Source organism: Diorhabda sublineata, chromosome 3, assembly GCF_026230105.1.
Source record: "Diorhabda sublineata isolate icDioSubl1.1 chromosome 3, icDioSubl1.1, whole genome shotgun sequence".
In the NCBI taxonomy this organism is placed as follows: domain Eukaryota; kingdom Metazoa; phylum Arthropoda; class Insecta; order Coleoptera; family Chrysomelidae; genus Diorhabda; species Diorhabda sublineata.
Window position 1 is genome coordinate 9,613,468 of NC_079476.1, and position 13,662 is coordinate 9,627,129.

At 33.3% G+C, this 13,662-nt stretch overlaps 1 protein-coding gene across 3 annotated transcripts in view; it reads right to left on the reverse strand.

Moving 5' to 3' along the window:
- LOC130441244 (farnesol dehydrogenase-like) overlaps window positions 1-13,662 on the reverse strand; it is a 38,378-nt gene that overhangs the window by 11,091 nt on the left and 13,625 nt on the right. For all 3 annotated transcript variants that reach the window (XR_008909597.1, XR_008909598.1, XM_056774830.1), the window contains exons 2-3: window positions 10,014-10,221; window positions 558-811 (exon numbers count right to left, since the gene is read on the reverse strand). Coding sequence is in view for 1 of the 3 variants with exons in the window: in XM_056774830.1 (XP_056630808.1) it covers window positions 558-811; window positions 10,014-10,221 (462 nt within the window). In the remaining 2 variants the exon portion in view is untranslated. The remainder of the gene's footprint in view (window positions 1-557; window positions 812-10,013; window positions 10,222-13,662) is intronic.

Sequence of the window (13,662 nt, forward strand, 5' to 3'; positions counted from 1 at the left end):
GTCATTCCACAATTTTTTGCAATTTTATATTTTTTTAATTTCTTTTTATGGAAGGAACTTAAATAATACAGTTCTTTTCTCACAGAACCGAGATGGAAATTAATATTATTTGAATTTAGCTTATTATGTAAATCTTCTTTTATCTACTTGGCTGTGGAAATTTTTTATTAAAATCTCGAGTGATAACTTATAACTATTACATTATCTATTACTATTATATAGTGCTAGGGAACAAGATCTACCATTTGTTTGAACCATTCTTAAAAGACACAAACATTCATGTCCTCATGGTAGTCACCGGTACGAGTAGATTCAATAGTCAATAAACCGTTTTAACTGTTGATATGAAATTTATTAATCTACGCCTTTTCAAGTCGGTGGATTTTAACCAGTGGATAAAAAACCTGTCGTTGACTTCTAACAGATCCATCTTGCGATCCATCTCATTGACCCATTTTTCATCTAAATAAAATTTCTATTATATCCTATTAATAGATATTCTGAAATGCTTTTTCTAATGGAAACTGGTTTCTTTTAAAAGATTTTTTGATACTTACCGATACTTTTATCTTGCTCCCAATAGTGATAAGCTCATTTCTCAATGTTTCTGATAATGCAGTTACAGCGAACTTTGAAGGTGGATAAACGTTATTATATGGAATTTTTGGAACTTGATTGGTAGCCATACTATTGATATTAATGATATGACCATCGATCTTGTTTTCTTGCATGGATTTGATAGCTTCTCTTGAGGCAATCGCTACGGCTAGAACATTCGTGTCCAGTATTTTTTTCCACCCTTCAATGTCCCCTAAAAAAATACAAATGATTTAATTTTATCACAAAATCTGAAACTTATTGTAATAAATTTATTATATGCAAGTGGTCTGAAAAGTATCCAATCAAAACCTTTATCTCACTAAAATTTCAGCCATTTTTGACGATTAGTTTTTGTTTGATAATAGTATAGTGGGTGAAGATTGTTCTGAAATTGAAGAAAATCGAGCTATCATGAAATATTTGGCAATACGCCTACCTTAATGAAAGAGAAGTTAGACATTGTGTACGGAGACTATGCACCGATATTTGTGAGTAAAATTTTGAGTAACTGAATTCGAACATGCCCGTATAAGCTTGACTGACACACGTAAGCGTTTGGAAATTCAAAACACTGCGACAACCAAATAAAAGGTGGTCCAACTATAATGCACGATGTTAATTGTGAGTCGCACCTTATCGTCAAGTTTTTTGTCCAACTTAATTTGACATTTCTTTGTTTCAGTGTTTGACAAATTCAACCATGGAGAGTTACACAGTTGCGCATTAAGCCGTGGCGTGCATTTGGCCGATATTTTGTTTCACTCATAATTGGCATAGATTCTTCTATCATTATAAAAAATATTCAGATAATTCTCTGAAAACTTTTTGTTTTATTTAAAATTAAAATCGTGCATTTTGGTTGGACCACCCTTTATACTCGAAAAAGTTCACTAAATGAGAGACCATCGATTTGAGATTAGAGAGATAGAAGAGGATAGCATCATATCAAAAGAGCCTGTTGGGTGCCACATTGGCTCACTTTGGAAAAGCGCATTTAAATGATCATTTCCCTGGAGTTATTGACGCAATTTAAGCAAAATAAGTTTTGCAATGATGCATAACTGTAGATGAAGCCTGGATCCACCACTACAGTCCTGCAACGAAAAAATAGTCAAGACTGTGGATTGCAAAGGGCGAACTAGCTCTGAAAAAGGCAGAGGCGGTTTTATTGGCCAGTAACGTGATGGCAACTGTTTTTTGGGATAGTAATGGGATTTTAGTCATCAACTATCTTCAAAAAGGTAAAAAGTAACAGAAACGTATTGGAGAAATTCCCGAATAACGATGGCATATGAAGAAAAAGAAAGTGCTTTTCCATCAGAACAACGTATCTTCTCGCATTTCGGTGATCGCTATTGCTAAAATTTTCGAACTGGGCTTTGAATTGGTTGTCCAGCCATCGTTTTCAATAGTTCTGGTGACTTTTTCCTGTTTCCATTAAAGTTTTATTAGACGAGGATATATAAACACCTATTTTGAGAATAAAGACGGTAAATATTATTTGTAAGGAAAAAACAGCAGCATAGCTGCATTTAGTATATAGGCTTAAAAGGAGGCTATATAGGAAAATAATAACGATTTTGGAAAAAATGTCTTCTTTCTTTGTTAGGTGAGATTTTTTCAGACAACCCTCGTAGTTGTGCACTCATTCTTCACTAATAAGTTAATTTCATCTTATTCCACCGCAAATTGTGTAATACACCTATGAAACAATAAATAATGTGTACTACTCGTATGTATATTCAAAGGAAGCAATAATTAGTCCATATGGATGGACTTCATTGATATACGCGAAACTGCTTAAATTTTGTTTTAAACTGGCAGTGCAAAATTAGCGAAAATTTATTGAAAAGGTAGAAATACGAAGTTGAATTTGAAGTAAGGATAAAAAACTCTTATTTCGAAGCTTTTAAAATCTAGCAAATTGACCGGCTTTAAAAGAAAGTCAAAATTCAAAAATATGATAAATTGAGTAGGATCGTATCAAGTAATAAATTTGATCTATTTTCGTATTTAGTTATTTTTACTGCCAGTTTAACGTCAAACTAGCATTTTTTATTATTCCATTTTTTTGGTATTGAATTGAGAAACAAAGTCAATTTACTTAGCTATCAATAAACCAGGAATTTTGACCGTTGTTTTTAAATATTAGCTCTCTCAGTTTTATGGAGCTGTTCTAAAACAATTTAAAATGGTAAGATTAAACGCAGTGTATGGATTTAACAACATATCAAGTCTGAGAATTATCTCACCACTCCTGATGGGAACCATTACGATCTGTTAATCATATATCAAGTGATACAATGTGTCCTTTATTTTCCCCTCCATTAACGTATCGTCTGGAATTACCTAATTTTTGTCTTCAGATGGAAAAACACTTTCTTTTACTTCAAATGTGATTTGTGCAATTTCTCCTTCTATTTTATCAAAGATTAACGCTCATTTTTTTATCTTCTTGAAGATGATCACCATCCCGTGAATATCCCGAACAGTTTCCGAAGAAAACTGTCTGTGGATTTTCCGAAGCAGGTTCGCCCTTTGTAATCGAATGTTATGAATGTTTTTTCCCATTTCATGGATATAGTAGTGGATACAGATTTAACTACAGCTATGAATGGGCGCAAAATACACATTTTGCTTAAACCGCGTCAATAATATTAGGGAAATGTTCACGAATGCGTTTTTGGTCCAAAGTGAGCAAAAGCTCGGATCGATAACAGAAGCATAGTTCTCGCATTATTTTGATATGCCGATAGCTTCTTCTATTTCTATAGCCTTAATAACAGGATCGTACATTACTACTCATAAAATTTTTCGATTAAATCACTGGTTGTTGCATGTTTTGACCATCCTGATATAACGTCGTGGCCACGTTTGAATTAACCTGCTCTAAAGTTCAAGTGATGAGGTCCAGTCTCCATACACAGTATCTATTTCATCTTCCCTTTTCGTAGGTGTATTGCCTTTTCAAAACAAATATTTAATGACAGCTCGATAATCATTTTTTCTACGACCCACTTTCCCGCACGCATTTTAGTTTTGAAAGTGTTACTTTCCCGCACTAGTGCGGGAAAGTGACATTCTTCAAAGGAGAAACAACTATCAAACCACCCGGGTTTGATATCAGTTGCTATGATAGCCCAAGCGTGTAATTGTTACTAAAACGTCAAAGTTGTTCAAAACGTGACCGAATAAGAACAATCTTCTTCTAAATTAAACCACATTAAACCGAATCCGATACAATAATATTAATGGATTCATCCGACGAAGAAGCCATTTTGAAGGCTGCAAATGAAGCTAATTCCGAGCTGTTACCTGCCAAATCCAGACTAAAGTATGAGAAGCAATACGACCATTTTGTTACATGGTATAAGGAGAAAGGGGTCATAACATATAAGGAAGAGGTATTTCTGGTGTATTTTTCAGACCTAAGTAAGGTTTTGAAATCTAATACATTATGGTCCCGCTATTCGATGGTAAAAATTTTCTCTATTTTACAAATGACTTAAAACTGTTGCCGTCACCGTCACCGTCATCGTCATCTTTATGCGACCTGCAACCGATACCATCCTCACCGACGTCATCTACCTTCCAGTTGAAACCAAATAACTCCACTGGACCGGCAATTCTTACTAGTCTACAGAATACAACAAATTGTGTTTTCAATATTAATATTTATAATAATTAGTAGTTTTTAGTTAAAATTTTGTATATTATTATGTTTGTTGGAATAAAATAATTTTTAAAAATGGGTTGGTATACTTTTTTGTATATACGGTCGTAGAAAAAATAATGTTCCTAACTCATGCGCTCCGCGTCGTACGGGACAAATGCAGTCGCGTGCGGGAAAGTATCACTTTCCGCACTTGTTAGGAAAATAACTATTGTGACACTTTCTGGAAAAACATCAAATTACTCACATAGACGATTGCCAAACAAACACTAAGTATCCAAAGTGACAGAAATTTTAGTAAAAATCTCTCAGCGCATGCGGAAATATATATCAACTTGATCGGAAGCTTTTTTTTTTATTAAAACGGAAGATGTACATGTGGCATTACTATCTATTTAACCCATTATAATAAAATGATAACAAAAATATGGCGTTTTTAGAATTATCACCGACATTTCAAAATAATTTGAAATAATTCTATTATATTCGTCGTTCTGATGTTGAAATTCACATAGTTTGAGCCATCTATTAATTTTTACAAAATTCTTATTGATGGTTTATTATGTATTCTATATGTTTGATGATAAAATCCCGTTTCAAATACTGGAAAACCTATATGGACTCAAGTTGTTATGATTTTTATATTCTATGACTTTTATTTAAAATCACAATGGCGGTGAAAATTATTACTCTAGCTAGTGAAAGGTGTACACAAAACACATTGTGCCATGCCGCGGGAGAAACCAAACCGGAGTTTAAGAGGATTTTCAGAAACTGGAAGGTATATAATAACAATTGACGACCATTTTTCGATAGCAACTTCTAGTTGAAATCATACGTTTTTTTTTTTCAAGAAGTTCCGGAATCCTTTTCTCATCTCCCTCCAACCAGAAACCATTTTAATATTACTTCCACTTCAGGGGTTTTCCTGCGGATGTCAATATCATGTCAAGCAACCGTCTGTGTTTTTTTTTTATTAGAATCGTTTCTGTATAGGTATCAACTGGTTGCCTATCTATTCTATCTATCTTATGCAGCATCACTAAAAGATATAATTTGAGGTTATGCTGGCATAGTTTTCCCTAGCCTTACTCTCAAATCTCTCCAGTAACTGCACATAAAAATATATATGCTAGACATCATGTGGCTCGTATTTACGTTGTACGTTCTTCATTTTGTGAAGGTATAAGGAAAGTAAACATTCTCGAACTTCCTTTCAGTCTACTTCAGTCAGAGAAGCCAGGCGCTGGATGTAAAGCATGGGTCTTCCTCTTCCTAGGAATTTCCTCCGTGTATCAATAAGAGTTTCATAGTTGCAGAGGATATGCGTGATAGTTCTCTCCTCTACTTCAACAAACCGGCCTTACCTGTATTGTGTCTGTAGTAATCGACTTCCGAATGTTCTATGATTGGACATCCCTACATTTAGTCACCTTCAAAATGAGCTACTACGAATGTAAGTTTGAAAACGATCATAAGACGATTAATAGAAATGACTTGGTAGCTAAGACGCCCTCCTGCTTATGTTTTCCAGTTCAATGGAATAACGACGATTGGTGAAATCTTGTTTACTCATATTACTGAGAAAACTTCAAGATAATTATAGAAACCAGATGGACGAAACCAGGTGTACGGAAGGATTGGCGAAGAATACTCCCTTGCAATTTTAGAAATAATATTGCCTTTGGATGGGTTAGTACAATGTTTTGAAGTGGTATTTTTAGAAATAACGCACATTCGTGAAAGTCGTTGGGTGAATGACTGCAGATACGTGTACAGAGAATATCCTTCGGGATTATGTTATTAAGTAGCTGGAATAGTGTCTGATTATCTAAATCGACTACAATTTCATTTATTGGTTAGATCATAGATCAGACATGAATTCTATAGAGCACATGTGAGATGATCTAAAATACTCCATGAAAAAGACAAATTTCGTTGAAAATACAAGAGATGAGCTACGGATTTCCACATCAAAACGATTGCATTGTTAATCCTGCCTTAGTAGTATACTTACCTAGGTATAATATTGAGTAGAGTTAATTTTAGTTCCTGGACTTCCTGCTTTAAAATTTCGGATTTCATAAATATCGAACGGGATATAAGAAAAGCGCGGTTCTTATACTTATAGGTAATATTTTCTCAGCGTTGTCTTATTTAATATCCATTTGAACGAAATTATATAATAAAAATTTGAAAGGATGTGGTTAGAAAGATAATGAGTATTTTAACCGTCGATTTTTTTGGAGAAAATAATAAATATCTACAGTCTTTCTCGTTCATTTTATATTTTACCAGTTTTTGAAAATATTCAAATAAAATTAACAAACTCCGTCTATGCTTTATAAATTCCGCTTTTTTTTAACTATATAACCAACCAGTTTCGCATAGCTCTTGAAGTAAGTAACAATCAGGTAAAATACGTATTCAGAATCACAGAGTTATTTTATATTTATTCATACCACGACTACCAGTTATCTAAGCAGTTAGTAAAAACTAAGCAAATGTACTGTCAACAGCGCTAAATGATGATAGTATTTTCTTAGTTTCGAATCATAGGAAACAGTATTTAAAATAAGTTCTTCGCACTTAGGTTTCGAAGCAAACTATTTAAGGATGATTTTATGATATACATATAATATATTCAAACCAATTAATTGGTTGCCACGCAGTGGCTCTTCGAACTCTCATAGAGTGCAGTTGTATTTATTGATTTCGAGAAGAAAAACTATCTAATTTGGCTTCATCAAGATGGGCTATACTACAATTCCAACACTCACAATGGTATTGCCGTTTTAGTATTTGCAACAAAAAAAGAACACTTCTGATAATTATATAAACAACGAATTTGCCCTTTATTGTATCCCGAACTCTTTCGGCAATGGAACATCAACGTATTTGTCTACTATTGTCTATCAACCTCAAATAATTAAAGAGCAAGCAACTCTCTAAACTCTAAACTAAGCAATGGTATTGCCGTTTTAGTATTTGCAAAAAAAAGAACACTTCTAATAATTATATAAACAACGAATTAGCCTTTTACTGTAACCGAAACTCTGTTTGCAATGGAACAGAAAGGTATTTGTCTACTATTGTCTATCAACCGCAAATAATTGAAGAGCTAACAACTCTCTAAACTCTAAACTAAGCAATGGTATTGCCGTTTTAGTATTTGCAACAAAAAAAGAACACTTCTAATGATTATATAAACAACGAATTAGCCTTTTATTGTATCCCAAACTCTTTCGGCAATGGAACAGAAAGGTACATGTGTACTATTGTGTATCAACCGCAAATAATTGAAAATCAAGCAACTCTCTAAACTCTAAACTAAGCTAATAGATGATCTATTACCTCTAATCTTTGACATAGTTTTAAATATGTTTTTTAAATATTTTATTGAAATATGAAAGGCAACCAAAAAAGGAGGCTCCAACATCAACAAGAAACGAAGCATATGTACTTTAATCGCAGACGGTGTTAAAATTATTTCAATTCCTTGGTGATGTCATAATACTGCCATAATGACACTTAAATATGAAATAAATAATATATAAACATAAAAGGATATAGATGCTACTAAAAATTACATAATGAGAATTTATATATTCCTCATTAAAACTGTATATTAAACTCAGAAGTCTGGACATCACAATACAAAACGTACAGAGAAATTATAGGAATAATAACTATAATATGACAATATCCAATTCAACTAAATGAAGAAATAAAAAGGACAACAAGCTAAAAATCAATGGATAATTAAAAGCCCAAAGGCTCAGAGAGCCCAATACAAACATCTATGTGAAGAAAATCCGGCCAGTAGAATTCTGGTAGAGATCTTAATTTTCTTGGAAATTGTGATTTAAGGGACGATATGAGGGTCCGAAATAGATGGCGGCAAGTTCTGTTTGATTCAAAAACCCATACAGGGACAGATCAATTCTCTTTTTAGTCTTATAATAAGTTACGTGGGTTAAGGAATCTATTAGATTCAAAATATAATTTTCAGAGAAATATCTGCTATCAATGTAAGTTTTCCATGAATTTCCTATGAGAAGTTTTTAAAGGTCTCTCATACACGTACGAATTTTCTCATTTTCCACCATGATCCACCACCGTACCTCCTCGACAAAATTCTCAACAAATTCTAATCAAAGAGAACTGCTTTTCTTAAATGCGCCGCAAGACCAATTATTCTCCATCTGTTATCGTGTTCCAGATCACAACGATACGCCTTGAATTTGAACATCCAGTACATTGGTTTAACTCAAGAAATAAAAGATCGCATAATACCTAGTGGACAGCCATAAAGTAGCCAAGGGAAGTTCATGTAGAATATAAACTTAAATAATGGTATGTAAGCCTAGACAAAAATCAATAAAACGGCGATCCAGAAGTTGTATTCGTAATTGCAGCTGAAAGACCGTCATTATTCTAGCTAGATCATATGTAGCAAGCGTAAAAATTATCAAAATTATTTTCTTGTCATAAGTTAATTATTTATTTATTAATTATTGTGACGTAGAGGGCACTTCTGCTGCATAATTATTTCCAATATCAAAAAGAAATTAATTTCTCTCTTCGAATACCTTAAAATAGTAGCATTAGTTCTAATACGCTCTTTTCAAGATAATTTTAAATTGATTCGATGTGATATGTATACTCGAAGTTTTGTCTACTATACGAGTATATGAAACTTTGCTTTTTATGTGTGATGCTTGCAAAATTTCTTTCAAACAAATCATTAGAAGAAATAATACAAAAGGACCAAAGCGTCAGCACTACACATAAAAAGCAAAGTTGAATATATATTAGAAAAAACAACCAGTGAGTATAAATATGAATGTGACATTAAATCTATTCAAATTGTTGAATTTTTGTTTGCCTTTGGTAGGTGATGAAGAAAGAAAACGTCTCACAACTCTATACTGTTATGCCGATTAGAATGTTATGTTTTATATGAATGTCGCAATTCGATATCAATACTTAGCCTTCAATATTGGTGAAAATTGAAAGTATCTAGATCAAGGATTCCTACTTCTGGATACGAGATTCTTTTGCAAAATCAATAGATACCTCATGCTCTTATCTCTTGATGTTACTTATTGGTATTTTCTCTTTAAAATTTAGCAAAGTAAATGAGTACGGATAACCAGATAATACCTATCTAGATAAACGTTTTTACATCAAAATATCAAAGTATGTTAAATATTGGTAAGTTGTAGCCTTAAATCTTCGGGTTCGTTGATTTTCAAACGAAAGCCTTTCTCTACAAGATATGACCATGAGTCCTTCCTTAGATGTGATGGTATACGGATTTAAAAAACCTTTTGGTAAAATACTAGTGCGATTAAGAGGTTCAAAAATAGCCGACAATCACTCAAAAAACAGTTTTTGTTTACGTCAACACCTGGAAAGCCGACTTCTACCACAAGGAAAGGACGTCGCAAACTTTGGGAGCTCCTAATGTTGATTATTGAAATTTGAATTACGGTCTCTAGCGTTGCACTATAAATATAAATTACACTTTGTCACAACGAAGAGTTTAACACAATTTATTAGTACATCAAAAGTTGGTGCTAATTTGAATTAGCTCATGTTTTATATAAATAGTTTTTGGATTAAGCAGAATATGGAATAAGTAAATAAATAAACTTTATAATGTTATATGATAATATCAATTTCTAGACAGAAATTAATATCTTTTCCAGATAAATGATATAGATTACAAACCTACCATTAACGAGGTTAGTTTTTCTTACTATACCAGCATTGTTTACTAAGATACTAACGGGACCCACATTCTTATTAATCCAATCAAATACTTGTATGATTTCTTCTTGTTTTGTCAAATCTGCCTGGACTGCATACAATTTTCCATTCTGCTCCCCAGAGTTTTTGACTGATTCTAAGATGCGGTCTTTTCTCCTAGCTATACCAACAACCTATAAAATGAGATTTTTTCTTTAAAAAAATTTATCACTAGAAACATTTGAATTTTGGAAAAGTTACATAGCAAAAATGAACAAAATGGAGAAGAAGATTAAAAATAAATACAATGATAAAAGAACTTGATGAAGATAGAAATTTGAATGAAAATATGTAATAGTGAGTAGAAAGTATTATAACACTGCATCAAAATATAACATAGGAAAAGGGAAAGAAGATGACTTAGATAAGGATAATGTTATAGTATCGGAAATGATTAAATGGATAGGTAAAAAAGGAAAGGTTATTGGAAATATGTGAAGAAGCAAGGAAAACAGGGAAGATTCCGAAACCGTGGATAAAAGATATACTGCTCACAAACAGAAGGAAGGACAAATAAGTTGCTCAGATCCCATCTGATATGATTCGCTTAATCTTATTTTATAGTCTATGCATAATTTTTGCTAAAAAACAAAGTGATTGTGGTTAATAATAAGATTGTAAGAAAGTAAACAGTTTTTTGTCTGCACAGACAAGAACTCAGAGAATGACGAAAAATCCGAAGAAAGGAAAAAGTGTATTCAGCCTCAATAAGTCTAAGGACGATTTGTAGTATTAATAAAAAGCTGATCGGAGGAATTTTCAATTTTTATTTTGATCATGTATGAGGTAATTGAAAAAGTTAAAGAAAGAGGAAGACAACAAGATATGATGATAGATTATAAAAAAATTTAACAATGAGGATACTGCAAAAATAACTAAGTGGAAATAAGAAAATAATATGTAATGTAATACCTATCTTCACACAAATGTTGATAATTATTTACCCCGAAGGTTAGAAAGACTAAGTGAACTGAGTTTAAGTTAACATGAAGATAAGGTTGATAGAAATCAAAATTATGTTCGTAACAGTTCTAAGCAAACAAGAATTAGTGATTGTCTATTTTCGTAAACAAAACATGGTAGATAATTACACAAAGCTCAAATTATTAATTACTATCTTACTTTAAATGAGGTGTGTATCTATCAAAATAGACGGTTCTTAATATTCACCTCTGAAATAATTTCGAAAATAAATATTTCGAAAATATATTCCGCCGTTCTTCAAAGGGGAAAACAACTACTTTCCTGGTTAATCCCTCAACGAATATTGAATTTCATCTCTTCTGAAGAGCCTCATGTCAATCGACCTTTTTGTCGATATTAAAATTGCCAATGGCCCGCAGTTGCGAGGAGGGGTTTGCAACCGGTGACTAGTTTCGAAGTTATTACATCTCATCAGAATGATTTAAAAATCCTCGTTCAGAGTTGAGACTCGAACTGAAGACAACGTCAAAGAGCGTCGCTATTTGGTTGATGTAAATAAACATTCCCCAACCAACGCTTACTGGCGCCAACCTCACTTCCAACTGCGACCCACTAGTCAGGTATAAATCTAGCGTAGTCGGTTGATCATTTCCTATTTCATTCATTCATGAGACGCACAAGCAAGAAGTAACGGAGTTACAATTTTATGTCTCCCTCTACACTGCAACCACTTGACGTTGCGTTCATTGGACCTCTCAGTTCATTTTATACCCAAGAGTTTGGCTGAGGAATAATCCAGGTCGGTGAAACACAGTTAGCGAAGTTTTTTTGTTGTTTGGAAAGGCTTTTTCAAGGTCAGCAACCTTCACTTAATGCCATAAAAGGATTTCGAAAGACTGGTAATTATCTAATAGACCGTACACTCCTAGTGTACAAACAGAAAGATCTATCATTACTGAAAATGCAGAACCCGTATAAGGCGAACAAAGAGAATCCAGTTATTGAGAGTATACGAAAACAAAGTTAAGTTACACCCTTAAAGCAAATTTTAACAGAGCAGAATTCTCTTGGGTACGATGTACTTAATAAACCATCCACCAGTGGTATCCAAACGTTTATTGGCACTCAAGATATTATACCGTATCCCAAAGTATCAAGTCTTGCTGCTTTAAAAAAGAAAAGGAATGTTAAGAGGGGAAAAACTGCCATTCTAACCAGTACTCCTTATAAGGATGAGCTGGAAAAGTCATTAGAGGTAAAAAGACAAAAAGTTGGCGTGAAAAAATCGCTTTGAAGACTAAAATCAGATAATTATCTGAAGAAAATATTTCCAAAAAGTCAAGATAAGTAAAACAAGCAACACAAAAAATACACAAGCGTGTCTGAAAAAGAACAAACAAATGACTTCGAATGTCCCATCAATTTGGGTTTTTAAGTAACAAATGCACAAATGATGCTATACTACCCCTCTTAATTACTGTCTACTCTAGCACAGCCATCACTCCACTGCAACAACTTTCGATTGTGCTAATCATGATATTTTAATCAACAAATTGTAGTACTACGACTTCAGGGGAAGACCTCTCGCATGTTTCAAGTCATACCTTATCAACAGAAGTCAGCTTGTAAGGGTTAATACAACGATGTCTTCTTGCAAAACAATAGAATGTGGAGTGTCCCAAGGTTTAGTACTAGGACCTATTTTGTTTTTTCTGTCTATAAATGACATCAACTATCTTGATATCAGTGGTAAAACATGTCTATTTGCAGACGACACTCATTTCTCTTGGAGCAACCCTGATCTCACGGCACTTCATAGGACCATATCTAGTGACCTAATTACCCATAAATAATGCTGCGATTCTAATCTTTTCTGTCTCAACGTTTCTAAAAGCAAAGTTTTATCATATAAAATACAATGCAGCCTTTTTCTGTAAAATTCTTAGCGCTAGTTGTGGACAATTCCTTGAAATAGAAGTTACATATTGCCGCCTTATCTAAAGTTCCTCCTGTTTTGCGCTGAGATTAGTTTCCAAAGAACTAAACTATCCATCTCCTTAACAGTCTATTAACCCTTTATTGAATCCCATCTCCGATATACCCTTTCCTTCTGGGGTACGTGTGGTGCGACTCAATTTGAGCGAATCTTCAAATTACAATAGAGAGCTGTTTACTCGGACTAAACAGCAGGGCTCACTGCAGGGACTTCCTTTAAAGATTAAAAATTCTGACTCTTCCTTATTTATTCAACTTTGAATCTGCTTGCCTAATTCGTAAGCAGGTTTCTCCAATTTCAGAAAGGACGTTGCATGACTATCCACTTAAGAACGCTGAGCACGACCTCTACCTACCTACTCCACGTTTAGAATTAAATGAGAGCTCAATAGATTACAATGCAAAAAAAAGCACAGTCACTTGCCAATTGAAATCAAATCGAATTTGAGGGCATATTTACTGAACAGTACCTTCTATTCTGTAAACGACTCCTATTCTAATAATAATATTTAATTCCGAGCATGCTGCATATTGGTCTAATTTTGCTATGGACTTATATACTGATTATTACATATTACTAATACCTATAATTTTTTTACCCATTGTTTTCTTCTTATATTGTAATATTAATTTTATTTCATTTCTTTTATCTTTAT